A 13,061-nucleotide genomic window follows, 5' to 3' on the forward strand; every position below is an offset into this window, starting at 1 on the left:
TCATGAGTGCTGGGATTAAAGGTGTGATCCACCACCTGGTGGAATTGTAGTTCAAAGGAAAGATTTCACTAGTTTTCAGGCTTTACTTCCACCATTTTTTTAAAAAATGCCTAATGGTTTTAGGACTGTTAGGGTAATGACTGTACATTGTCAAGGCTGGATTCACTCACAAACCTCTATAAATATGTTTCTCCTTTAATCGGGCAGTTAAATTGGCTTAACTCTAAACTCTTTTCTTTGATAGCAGTTTGCAGCTGAAATTGACATTTTGTCTTGTACCAGAATTCTGAGTTGGGGGAGTTTCTAACATTTTCTCTTTTATTTGTTTTTTTCAAATTCTTGTTATTTAACTATAGAAAGTTGGCTTTTAATTTTTAAGTGAAAGCTTATTTAAAAACCAGGACACTCTGCTTTGCTATTCCTCCGTGTTTGCGGTGCCTTCATACTTTTTTGTTCAGAGTTTGCAGCTAGCAGAGGGTTTGTGCTGTACATGCTAATTTGTCATACGGGGAGTGAAGTCTGTATTTTTAAAAGGTTTATTTAAATCCCAAACGTGCCCCCTTCTCCCATGGAATTTTCTAATTTGGAAATAGTAAAACGATTTTAATATGTTTAATATGATCTCCTAGCTATGCAGATATACAAAAGTATAGTTGTCCAACTGAAGGATTCTCATATATGAGAATATAAATAAAATCTGGGTGAATAAAGGCCTAAGAGTAAAACAAGCTTTAAAAGTCTCCTTGCTGTAATCTGCTCAACTCTCAGTGTTTGGGGTGTTATGCAAGGACCTTATAGGAACAGCCCATTCACCGAGCTGATTTAGTGTGTGTGTGTGTGTGTGTGTGTATGTATATGGGCTTTTGGTGGAAAAGACATGGGGAGTAGTGTGTGTTATTTTTTTATTTATTCATTTTTTAGTAGATGAACCAGACATGGTAAAGTGTGGTTTTTTGGTATTTACTAGGTTTTATAGCTATTTACATAACCTTTATCAATGTCCTGCTTTATTTGCACCTATGTCAGATCTGGGGGTCTAAGAAGAATGTGTGAAGAACAGAAGGCTAGGCTGTTAGCCTTCTCTTTAGCTACTATGTAGTGAACACACACCTTTATTTTATGCTAATGATTTTCTTTATGCTCTGGACTAAGTACTTGTTTGAAATATTTGATTGCAAAGTTATATAAAGTGTAATATAAAAACTAAGTGTAAGTTGTGTGTTTAAGTAGCTTTGCTCCATTACCATGAACAGTTTCCCTATACTGGTCTAGATCACCGAAGTCCTGCTCATCGGTAAACACACGTGGTAAAACACAGAAGCCAGAGTTTGTTCTTCTGATGTTTAGAAATGGTCGGAGCAACAAAGAAAGCTACTCTATATCCTTCCTGTTTAAATTCCACTCAGGATTCTCCTCGGGGGGGAGGGGGGGGAGGATTTAAAGGGAATAAAGTTTGTTAACCTAAAAAAGGGTGAATATTGTTAGCTTGTTTATACATATAGTAGAAATTAGTGTCTTCCTAAAGGTAAGAAAGTGCCGCTATACAAGTCCATCTTTACAGAGAAAGTAACATTCATGAAGACCAAATCAATAAAAGAAACCAGAATTATAGTAAATATATTTATACAAAACCAATGTATTTTATTTAACTCCATACAAAAGTGGGTAGATAAAAACATTAAATAGACAATGAGTTATTTTGAAGACCACCGCATCAATTTTCATATGTAGTTAGTTTGCTTTGGTCGCTGCAGCCTCCTTACAGGCCTCTTCCTGTGTTACAAGCAGGTGCTGTAAACAGCAACCTTTTCGCTTATGTCCTTAAGGAGTGAACGGACCTCTCCTTCCAGTCGCACTAATTCCTGAGCTTTATCTTCTAAGTATTTTTGATTGTCTTCATATTTTCTTTCTAAGGCTGTGGAAATAAAAATAAGGTTAAACATGAATTGTTTATAGCATATGATCTTAATGTCAGACCACTAAATACCTAAGCCAAAAATGAATAGATTTTTCACCTTTATGAAAAACAATAAACCAGAAGAAAAGACTTACCTTCCAGCAGCTGAAGCTTACTGTTGGCTTGAGCCAAGAGTGTTTTTGCTTCATTTTGTAGCAGCTCAGCTTTCCTCCTGGCATCTGCTGACTCCTCAGTTTTTTTTGCAATTAAACTCTCTACCTTCTTGTACTTCTCATCAAGTTCGCCATCTAGAGCCTACAGTTCATATTAAGACAGGTGAAATGTAATGTCAGTAGTTAAATCCAGTAGCATTAGATCAAAGACATCTTTCGACAGGATCAGCAAAGTACTTAGGCTTCATATTAAGTTGTAAGTTTTAAAAACATTGCAAAGAAAATTTGAAATTGTAAGTCTACTACTGTGGGGCTTAGCCCTGCTTGCTTGGATGAGCACTTACTATGAAAAATAAGCTCAACAAGCCATACAAAAGTACACTGGACATCCAGAAACCAGAAGGAACAGAAAGGTTTAGGAAGGAAGAGGTCAAGCCTGTAACACATACACATAAAGAGAAGGTGAATAAGGAGGTGGTAGAAAGGAGTTTGAGGCCAGCCTGGTCAACATAGTGAGACTGTCAAAAACAACAAAAAACAAAAAAAAAAAGAATACAGGTTTTTTGGAATGATGGGCACAAACAGTAAATTCATTCCTTTAGCTTTAAAAAAATTTTAATGGGGACTTCTCAGAGGTTAAGAGCACTGGTGCCCTTCCTGAATTCAGTTCCCAGCAACTACATGGTGTTACTCACAACCTCTATAATGAGATCTGGTGCCCTCTTCTGGCCAGCAGGCAAACACGCAGGCAGAACACTACATAATTTTTTTTTCCTCATTTTTTTATTCAAGATTTCCATCTCCTCCCCCTTCCCTCCCCTCCCTTCCACCCATTCCCCCACTCCACCCCTCTCCAAAGACAAAGAGCCATCAGGGTTCCCTTCACTGTTAAGTCCAAGGTCCTCCCAGCTCCCCCTAAGTCCAGGAAGGTGAGCAACCAAACTGACAAGGCTCACAGTGAGCCCGTCCATGCTGTAGAGTTCATGCATAATTTTTTTAAAAAAAATCAGTAGTAGTTTTCTTTCAATGGTTCATGAGATTATTCAGGAGATTTGTGTATTCAGAACTACAGGTCAGTAGAACAACAGGAAAGAGTTGTCTGACACTGGCGAGTAATTTTTCTTAGGCCGCTCTTCCCAACTCAGGTGCAGTTAAATTACTTTTCTGTAATACTAAAAAGCTCAATAACAAGTTTTTTTTTTTTTTTCCCAACAAGAAGAAATCAGAATTAGGTTATGTAGCAGTTTTAACATCCCTGACTCTACTCCCAAGTTTAAAAAGCTGTCTTTGGAGGTAAATTTAGAAATGAAATATAAGTGTAAAACAGAAATCTGCTAAATACAGTGCCTTCCAATGAAAAGCAAAAGGTAGCGAATTCAAAACAAGTCTGGCAAGAAGTGAGGTTTGATTTCCTACTGCTCCTTTCTGTAGGTGACTTTTAAGCTTTCCCCGTTCTCTCTTTAAATTATTCTCAAGTAGTCAGCTGTTTGCTATGTCGTAAAGACCTTTATGAGCTACAGAACAGAAATACCAGTCTAGTGTGTATGCTTTTAGAGTACCACTCCAGGTCCCATTAATTCCATTTTCCCTAAGTTTAGAGATCTGAGGGTCTAAGTTTACAGAAGGATCCCATAATTCATTATTTCTCATGTATCTCTAGAGACTGCTACTTTAAAATAGGTCATTGGGATGTCTGTATCCTATTAATGTCAAGGAAGGCAAAGTGAAAAACTAGTTGCTTATTTATCAACTTAGCTATGAAGTTACAAATATTTACTTACCTTTTTAACATCGTCTGCACTCTGCTTTACACTATATACTACTTTTTCAATATATTCCGCTTCCCCAGAATTCTGGGCAGCTTTGCGCTTAAGCTCTTCCACATTCCTCTCAAGCTTGCTGATGCGTTGGGAGGCGTTGGTCAGGCTTTCCTCAGAGGCTGCAGTTTCAGATTCAATCTATAGGTATAATGTTAATCATTACAAGTTAAGGGGAGTTGAGGCTGCTCTGCTGGTTTGCACTAGACCAGAAGCATTGACAGTTTAAAGATAGCTTAGATCAGTGGTTGCGACCAGATATCCTGCATATCATTTATTTGCATTAGAATATGTAACAGCAAAATTACAACTATGAAGTAGCAATGAAATGATTTTATGGCTTGAGGTCACCACAACAAAGGGTTGCCGCGTTAGGAAGGCGGAAACACTAGCTTAGATAAAGAGCCCAGCTTCAGTCATTGCTGTGTCATACTTCGCTTTTGTTTGCTGATCTAAGCTACGATCTTTTGTTTGTTTTTCGAGAGGGTTTCTCTGTGTAACATCCCTGGCTGTCTTGGAACTCACTCCCGAAACAGGCTGGCCTCGAACTCAGAAAGAGCCACTTGTCTCTGCCTCCTGAGTTAACATGCTGGGGTTAAATGCATGTGCCACCACTGCCCAGCTTTAAGCTACGACTGATAATTTTTTCTTGATGTTAAGAACCACCTTCAGACAATCTGATATGTTTAGCTAAAGAACATTCACAACTGAGCAACCTTGAGAAGGGATTTCCAGTGAAAATTCCAGATTATTGTGAAAGGAAAATGATAGCTTCCAGTCATTTCCTTAGAAATTCCTGTCAGCTCGGGAGTGAAGTGGGAGCTAGCTAGTAACTGAAGACACAGGGACTAGGAATACTAGAAACATTTGAGTTACCCCAGAAGAAAAGATACCTGGACCACTGGTAAGGGTCTAATTGATCTCATTGGAAGGACAAACACTGTCTTTTAAAACCTAGAAGCAGCTTAGTGTGTTTCACAAAACTTAGTATCACCCACAAAACCAACTGAAAGCAAATGTTTAAAAAGCTAATGTTGGCAGAGAAACAGGTCACAATTTGCAAATCAAACTCAAGATTCTCAACCTCTAAAATGTACCATTAGCTTGAAAAATTATAAATAATTAAAATTAATTAATAGTTAAAATTCTGAAGCAATGGTGCTTAGTTTTGGACAAACTTTCATTTTGAATGAGGAAAAAATAAAAGGGTTTAATGTGTCTCAGAGCCCCTTTATTTTTTTCCCATACAAATATTTTCCACTAAGAAATAATTTACATTTATTTTTACAAAATGATCTTTAGTGTTACAAGAATTCTTGTCCTTAAGTAACATCATGTGAGTGTTTCCCCCATAAAGTTCAGCTCTAAATACCTTACCGATGTCAGAAGGTTTTGGGTTCCCTGGATATCCTCATCAGCTTGTTTGATGGCCGCCTCTGCTGCAATCTGGGCCTTTTCAGCCTCTTCTAATGCTTCTTTCACCATGTCTGCAGTGACTTTGACATCTGTTGCACTTTTGCTGAGCAGAAGAACAACACTGCTTTTTAACATGAAAACATTTTTCTCTTACGAAAATAGCATTTTCTCTGAAAGCATATCCTCTTGGAAGACCCTTCATTAGTTAAAATTCTCTTTTATAGCAGGCTAGCTACAGCAGATGACACCCTACCCACCCACCCAGATTGCCAGTGTGTCTTCAGATACCTTGCTCTTTTTGCTTCTTCCAGCAACATCTCAGCTCTGGCAATGTCAGCAGCACTCTGCTGCAAAATAACTTCTACTTGAGAAAGAGTTTCAACTCGTTCCCGGATGTCTTCTGTCAGGTTCTGTAACTGCTGTGGAGTGCTAGGCATTTCCATTTTCAGTACTTCATTAGCAACTGCTTCAATACTGTCTAGATCAGCACTATCCTCTGAAAAGTCAAGACAAAAATCAGAGCTGATTCACTCAGCTGCAGCACGTCAGTACTTGCAAGGTTACAAGGATACGCTCTTCCCATTTCAGAGACAAGCCCCTCCATGCTTTAGGCTGGAGAGGTCATGGAAGAGGAAGAACCACACAGGTTTTGAAAGACCTTTTGGGCTAGGGAGAATGGGCAGAGAGCACTGTGGGTTAACTGTGGCTTCAGGTTATGGAAAATTGAGGCCGGCATTTAAAGCTGGGGCTGCAAGGTGACAAAGCTTTACAGTTAACATGAGGTTGGTACATACTGTGTCCCAACCTTTAAGAGGCAGGACTGAGTTCAAGGCTAGCCTGGTCTACATAGTGAGTGGCGATAGCTAGGACTGCATTGAGAGTTTAATCTCAAAAACAAAACAAAAAAGCCCATGATATTCCCCATCAGTTCTCTAAATTTAGGAAATTCTGGAAGGGCTTGAGTGCAACAAGAATCAAGGTAGTCTATTTTCAGCAAAACTCTGGAGCTTGATTTTCCTATGTGTTGTTAAGCTTTAATTAAATAGGTCAGATCTGTTTTCATTTTTTGACTGTCTAAGAACATAAATATGGACCCCCAAAGGACTTAAACAGGGAGAAAAAAAATACATGGTTGAGTCCACATATGTTTCCAGTTGTCATTGGGAAGCAGTTTTTAGTAGTCATTTCTCAGATCAAATGAACACCGAGTTCTCATTAGTCCGCTTTTAGAGTCACACTTCACTTCAAGTGGCATCTATGTATGGGCCATGGCTAATTTCTGGCGAGATGCAAGGAAATGCCTAAAGGTTTCTTTCCTCCTAAAAGGGCTAGCAAAGGAGTATGGAGAGGTCCTCTTCTTCCATCGGCCAGTGTCTTCATGTCAGACTACAATTTGTAATGATGGGGCCATCTCAATAATGTAATTGGTAGGCAAGAAAGAAAAGGCAAAGTGAATGAGTCTCAGACCCATGAAGATGCACTATTTTTGGACTATTATGTGAGACTAATTCTGATTCAATTTTAAGTTTTCTTGCAACCCACTAGTATCCATGTTGATAGTATGTGAACTATAATCAACCTTAAAATTTGGATCAGATTCTAGAGATTTCTTCACAGAAAACATTGACTGTGAGGTTCTGAGTACAGATGACAAAGGCTTGGGGCATTGCGAAAATAACTCCTTCAAGTTCCTAATGATAGAAGTTGTAATTCAGTTTTCAGGGTAAATGTTTTGACTTCTTGGTAGGCTGCTTGGTGTGGCAGTGCCTGCAGAACACGTGGGAAGGTTATTTAAAACATACACTCTAAGAAAAGGAGGTCTACAGAGTCCAGAGTGCTTACTGCCCATCAAAGTGCCAGAGTTGGAGATAACATTCACTTGGTGGCTTACAAATGCCTGCAATGCATTTGTAAGCTCTAGGGGATCCTAGCTTCTGGCCTCCATGGGCTTTTGTACACATATGTACATATATACAATTTTTTTTTAAATGCCCCCCCCCCACGCCTTTTTAAGGGAGGCTGGATCTCCTGTAGTTTTTCTATGTAGTAAATGGTGATTCTGATGCCTGTTTCCTGCTTCTACCTTTCAGGTACTGGGATTTCAGACATGTACCTACATACTCAGCTTGAAATGAAGATAATTCTTAACAGGGATATTTTCTGTTACTTTAACTGAAACGCAGATAGTAAATCTTGCCTCTCAAACAGAACTTTGTAGGAACAAATATCTGAAAGTGGAAATAAAACAGAAACACTACTTACCAGTCAGAAAGTCTCTGATCTGCTTGATGAGGTTCCTCAGGTCCTCATTGCTCTTGTCCACTTTTTCTTTGGTAGCATTTGTTTTCAACAGGACATCCTGAGCATTCTGCTTAGCTTCATCTGCTCTTACTTTTGCTTCAGAGACCTAAACATGAAGAATAACCTGTCTATGAAAGTATCTTGCTCTATCTAAAGCAGGCCAGAATGTCAAACAGTATAAAAAGTTTTATTGACAAACACAGAAACAAATTCCTATTTTAAATATTTTTTTTCTTTTTTTTTTTTATTAAAGATTTCCATCTCCTCCCCCTTCCCTCCCCTCCCTTCCATCCATACCCCCACCACTCCACCCCTCTCCAAGACAAAGAGCCATCAGGGTTCCCTTCACTATGTTAAGTCCAAGGTCCTCCCAGCTCCCCCTAAGTCCAGGAAGGTGAGCAACCAAACTGACAAGGCTCACAGTGAGCCCGTCCATGCTGTAGAGGTCATAAACAAAATATTGTGCTTTTATGTTGACTAAAAGCACTCAATATGCACAGGAATTGAAATTCCTGTTCAGTGTTCTTAGGGCTAGCATTAAAAATGTTTCAAATCTGTTTTTGGCTTCTCTAAAACACTTGGTGATCTAAGAAGGATATGAGACACTTTAGAACACTGCCCAATTGTTTTGGTACAACAATAATACGGTCTCTCAAATTATTGTTAATCTAAAATTTATGCTGCTTTCTCCTAACATACATGTTACTCCCATGAAGAGAAAGTAAATTCTTAGTCCGAATAAGAACCTTACTGCCACCTTTTGACCACACAGAAACATCAGCTTTCACAATGGACAGTGAATTGGTCAGCATGTGGAACTGATTTCTTTTCAAATCCTCCCTACAATTGCAAGCCAATAAACAACAAAACCTGAGTCCATTCAATGACTTACCATTTTGGAGAGCTGTTCCACTTCAGCCAGGGCACTCAGAACATCACGGTCAAAATCCATGGCTTTCTGCCAGGCGCTATGGGCCACGGTGACCAGACCACCACATCCAGGCCCCCCACATTTCTTCTCTCCTTCATCAGTTCTGCAGTTAGGGCCTCCACATTCACTTTCAGAACAATCTGCCCCTGGAGGCGTTCCACAGGTCTGCAATAAGCCAAGGGTCAGGCACAGGAGTTCAGGGTAAGTCAGGAACAGAACAGCTGGTGGACCTCGGCAAGGATACTTAAAAAGTGTTTGTGATGTAGGCGCCAGCCAGTTTGCTTCCATTGAACTCATCTCCATGCCTTCTACTCAAATGCAGAGGGATAGCATATGAGTCCTGCTTTATCAAGTTCTATCAATATGAGACTCAGAACTGAGTTGGACCGGGATGGGAAGGAACTCTGAAACTGGTTAGGCCCAGCACCAAGTACTCTGGTGAATATGGTCTGCTATCTGGTACATAACTTTGACATGTAATTCACATCATCAAGAACAGATGAGATGTAGTGAGAAGTTGCCAAAGGACAGTACTGGGGATTTAATGCAGACAGGAAGCAGGAGTAATCTGACGAAAGTGCTAGAACATTTCAGACGGGAAGGGAGACAGTTTGTAAGAACAAAGGTGGATGTTGCGCTTCCACATTCTTTAACCACCCCACCCGTCTAGCACTGACTCCTTTTTCCTCTGCCAGAAAATTAAAGGCCATCACATGGCTATGGCGCACAGATGCAAACAGAAATTCCAAGCATGCTGTATGATAGGAAAGGGCTGTGCAGGAAGAAAGTTATATTTAGCACTTTTATGGAAATTGTACTGAAGAGAGGCTGGTATTACTGCAATGGGAAGCAATTACCAGAATATCTCCAAACAGAAAAGTATTGTTTTAAAGACACAATGTTTTTAGTAGAGATACTGTGAACCCTTTGGTCCAAATAATTGTAAAATAACTTTAATCCCACATTTGTTAACAACTAAAATAAGGATCTTTATAGCCCATAAAGCACTTTAGAGTAATTATAGTCTATTTGCTATGGAAGAAAAAAATCCTACTCAAGACTTGAACTTAGAGCCTTATGGATGCTTTCTAAAAACAGGCTGGCAACACAGTAGATCTGCTTTGTTTCAGCAAACATGAGCAGGGATAAAATCCAGCATGGCTGAGCTTTTCTCTATGAAGGATGAGAAGTGCCTGAGGGGCACGAAGACGGAAAGACCCTTCACAAGAAAATGGCAGCACAGAGCCCACTGAAATCTTTCATAGGATACTAATGACAAGAAGAGTAAGAAAACAAACTGTGTCTTATCAGAAAAGTCTGCACAGACAGGATGCTCATCTAGAAGGCCAGAGCCATTTCTCCACACCTACCTACTGCCCACTCTTAAGTTGCCCTCTGTTAAAAAGCTGAATCCCATTAGCAAGCTTAGCTGCACCTCACTGCAATTTGTAGAGATTTTTAAATGACTAATTTTTCTCATTAGGATTTGTAAAGAAGGAATCCTGAAAGATGAAGAAAACTAGCATTTTATGTGGAAATGTGGGAAGCTGTGCAGTCTTATGTGTAAGTTATGCTGAAGCTAGGCCTTTTTCTTTTCAACAAAACTGCGATAAGAAATTTGTGTGGTAAAGCATCATGCAATAATGAATTATAAACCTTGCAGGTATCCATAAAATTGATGACTATTTTAGACTGCATGTAGGTAGGGGGACTATGGCAACTACAGAATGGTTAGTAGAGTTTTCACCATCTCCAGTACGTTAGAAGCAGCTCAGCTTGTTAGGTTGTTGTTTTGAAATGGAAGGAACTTGGAAGTGGGTGGTTGGTAGGCATGGGTGCCCAAGATCCCATAAATGGGTGTCTTCTTTGCGGGCTTTCTACCTGATTCTTAAATTCCTCTGTCTAGGCTGAGAAAAACTAGAAAATAATACTGGTGTGTATGTAAAACTAGCTCTCAGTTCTCTCTGGTTCCCTCCCATGAAAAACAATAAGGAAACTGTAGGAAAAAAAAACTGGCTTGGCTTCCTTTTGGCTTTCTGCCTGATTTTCATTAAGCTCACTACTCAATTTCATATGGCTCCAGAGTTACTTTTTAAAAGCATCTAAGAAATTAATCTGCTTTCTAGGACAGTTCAGACTTTAATCCTTACCAGGTAATATTACTGGAACAAAGGATGTTAGCAAACACTGATAAAAAAAAAAAAAAAAAAAAAAAAAACTTGGCAAAGTCTGTTCCTGAACAATTCTCGATTCTTCCACTTGTATATTGTAGTTCAAAGGAAATCATGCAAAGTTTTTTTTTTTTTTGTTTTGTTTTAGGGCACATTATAAAAAGGGTCCAATCTCAGTAAGAAGCTCCTCAGCTGATACAGATGATGGCGGGGGGTGTCCTGACTCTTGGTGGTCGCACAAAGGAACATCTAGAGGCAGGAGTAGGCTAGAAAGCACTCGCTCTGGCTAACCCACATTGCACCCCAGCACCTTAAGCACTGGAGTCTCCTCACAGGTTTGCAAATGCAATACGAAAGACAAGGTGGAAGGTTTTTGTTTGTTTTCTCAGTCTCCTGGGAGACCACAGAAAATGAGACCAAATCCCAAGCCTCACCATCTCAGCAGCAGCTGACAGATCTAGACTCTGCAGTTTGCCGGCCAGTTCGTCCAGAAGGCGTGCCTGTTCCTCTTGTTTTTCCTTGAACTGGGACTCTTGCTCCAACATCAAATCTTCTACTCTGTCTCGGGTGAGTGCTGACTGCTCCACTGTGCTGTTGGGATCTGTGGTGGAGGCATTCACCCTCTTTTCTGCCTCGAGAGAGATCTGAAAATACTTGGTGATACTATCCAAGGCACCTAGGGCAAGAAGTGAGATTGCCTACAATTAATCTCCTCATCCCTGGTTATTAACCAACCAGGGCCCATATTTGATATCTTGTGGCCCTGAATTATATTATAAAGCTTTAGGATTCAAGAAAAAAAATCTTTAGAAGTAGAAATTCCCTTTAATGAACAATAAATCTCTTCTGTCCCATTAGTACCTGGTCAAAATATGGAGGATGCCAAACACTGGGGTGAAAATGAGCAACTATGCTATCATGCACATGCTGTTTCTACACAAAGGCAAACATCTACATCCTGGTGTTGGGCAGCCTGGAGATAACCAGATACTGTTTCTGTTTATCTACTTGGGTCTATTCAAATAATTATTATATGCAAAAAAGAACACAATAAATTTTGGCATTGGGAACCTACGAAAACAAAATGTATAATGCAGAATTGTGTCATTAATGTATTTTACCTTTGCTCTTTGGAGAGAGTCTTATACAGCCCATGATATTAATAAGTAAAATAGTTTCAAAAATTACTTCTTAAGTAAGCAGTAATCTCAAATATGAAAGGATTTGCAGAATTAACAACTTTTTTTAGTATTCACAAGGCTAAGGAAAGGGTAGGGAGTTAAATTGAGAAAGGGACCACATTTTAACTCAATGGAGCCTCTGCTACACCTTGCCCCCAGGTACTATATTGGAAAACCAAAAACTTTAAGCCCCATTTGCCAAAGACTAAAATAACAAATATTTAAAACTGTTAGAAAAAAACATTTTTTAGGAAGTATTAAGAGGGTTATTTATTATCCAAGTTTGAGATTCCTGCACAACAAGTCCTCACCCTGAATATCGGAGTTTTTGATGAATTCTAGCTGCTCAGCCAGTTCTTTCACAGTCTTGTCAAGGCTCTTTGCCTCTGCCTGCAGTGCATCTAGCTGTCCAGCTGTGCTATTGCTCTGTGAAGCTGTATCAGATAATTTCATTTCTACTTGACTCATCTTTTCTGTAACATCTTTGGTTAATTTCCTGTAAAAAGAAAAGTAAAAATTGGCCCAAACTGTCAAATCTCACCACATTGGCCACTAGTATAGTTCCTCTCTCTCCATTTTCACCAAATTCCTCTATGTTCTACATTTATTCCTACAAAAGACAATTAGAGCTAACAGCTTTTCACCAAATACTTTGAAGAAAAACAGAAGTGAAGCCTCAGCTCCTTGGTGGCAGTGGTGGTGGAGGGTTCCAAGACTTTGATGCAAAATGAGCCAGGGTCAGTGTAGGCTGCCAGCTCTCCATGGTAAGCTGCTGCAAAGTCCACAGACTCAAGACCCAGTGCCGAAGAATGTCTCCCACTCACCTGCCAAAAACCTTTTCTCTGAACCTCACCTCACCTCAGCATTCTCCTTCAAGATGGAACATGATGAGAGGAAGCCCTGCAACCTATCATGAAGATAGCAGGAGCCACCTGAAGCAGCTTTCCAAAGATTCTATGCTCCGAGCAAAGTTGCATCAGAAAAGTCTCTTCTGTCCACAAAACAATACCCTTTTATTTAGAAAAAGCCGAAAAGGGGTGATCATCTCTAGAAAATGAAACACATACTCGAGATCCATCTCCTCTCCTACTTGTGTATATAATATATGATGTCTGTGTGCACACATACCACAGAGGAATGTTCAAGAAGACATGATTTCTGGGGATTACTGGCT

The 13,061-nt window shown here is 39.6% G+C and overlaps 1 protein-coding gene across 1 annotated transcript in view; it reads right to left on the reverse strand.

The window, feature by feature from the left end:
• Window positions 1-1,616: 1,616 nt before the first annotated feature.
• Window positions 1,617-13,061, reverse strand: part of Lamb1 (laminin subunit beta 1) — a 68,354-nt gene continuing 56,909 nt past the window's right edge. Inside the window, exons 25-33 of the mRNA XM_038336703.1 lie at window positions 12,199-12,383; window positions 11,141-11,382; window positions 8,497-8,700; window positions 7,566-7,710; window positions 5,592-5,799; window positions 5,265-5,406; window positions 3,852-4,028; window positions 2,053-2,212; window positions 1,617-1,915 (exon numbers count right to left, since the gene is read on the reverse strand). Coding sequence (XP_038192631.1) covers window positions 1,779-1,915; window positions 2,053-2,212; window positions 3,852-4,028; window positions 5,265-5,406; window positions 5,592-5,799; window positions 7,566-7,710; window positions 8,497-8,700; window positions 11,141-11,382; window positions 12,199-12,383 — 1,600 coding nt within the window. The 3' untranslated portion in view covers window positions 1,617-1,778. The remainder of the gene's footprint in view (window positions 1,916-2,052; window positions 2,213-3,851; window positions 4,029-5,264; window positions 5,407-5,591; window positions 5,800-7,565; window positions 7,711-8,496; window positions 8,701-11,140; window positions 11,383-12,198; window positions 12,384-13,061) is intronic.

Source organism: Arvicola amphibius, chromosome 7 (genome assembly GCF_903992535.2).
Source record: "Arvicola amphibius chromosome 7, mArvAmp1.2, whole genome shotgun sequence".
In the NCBI taxonomy this organism is placed as follows: domain Eukaryota; kingdom Metazoa; phylum Chordata; class Mammalia; order Rodentia; family Cricetidae; genus Arvicola; species Arvicola amphibius.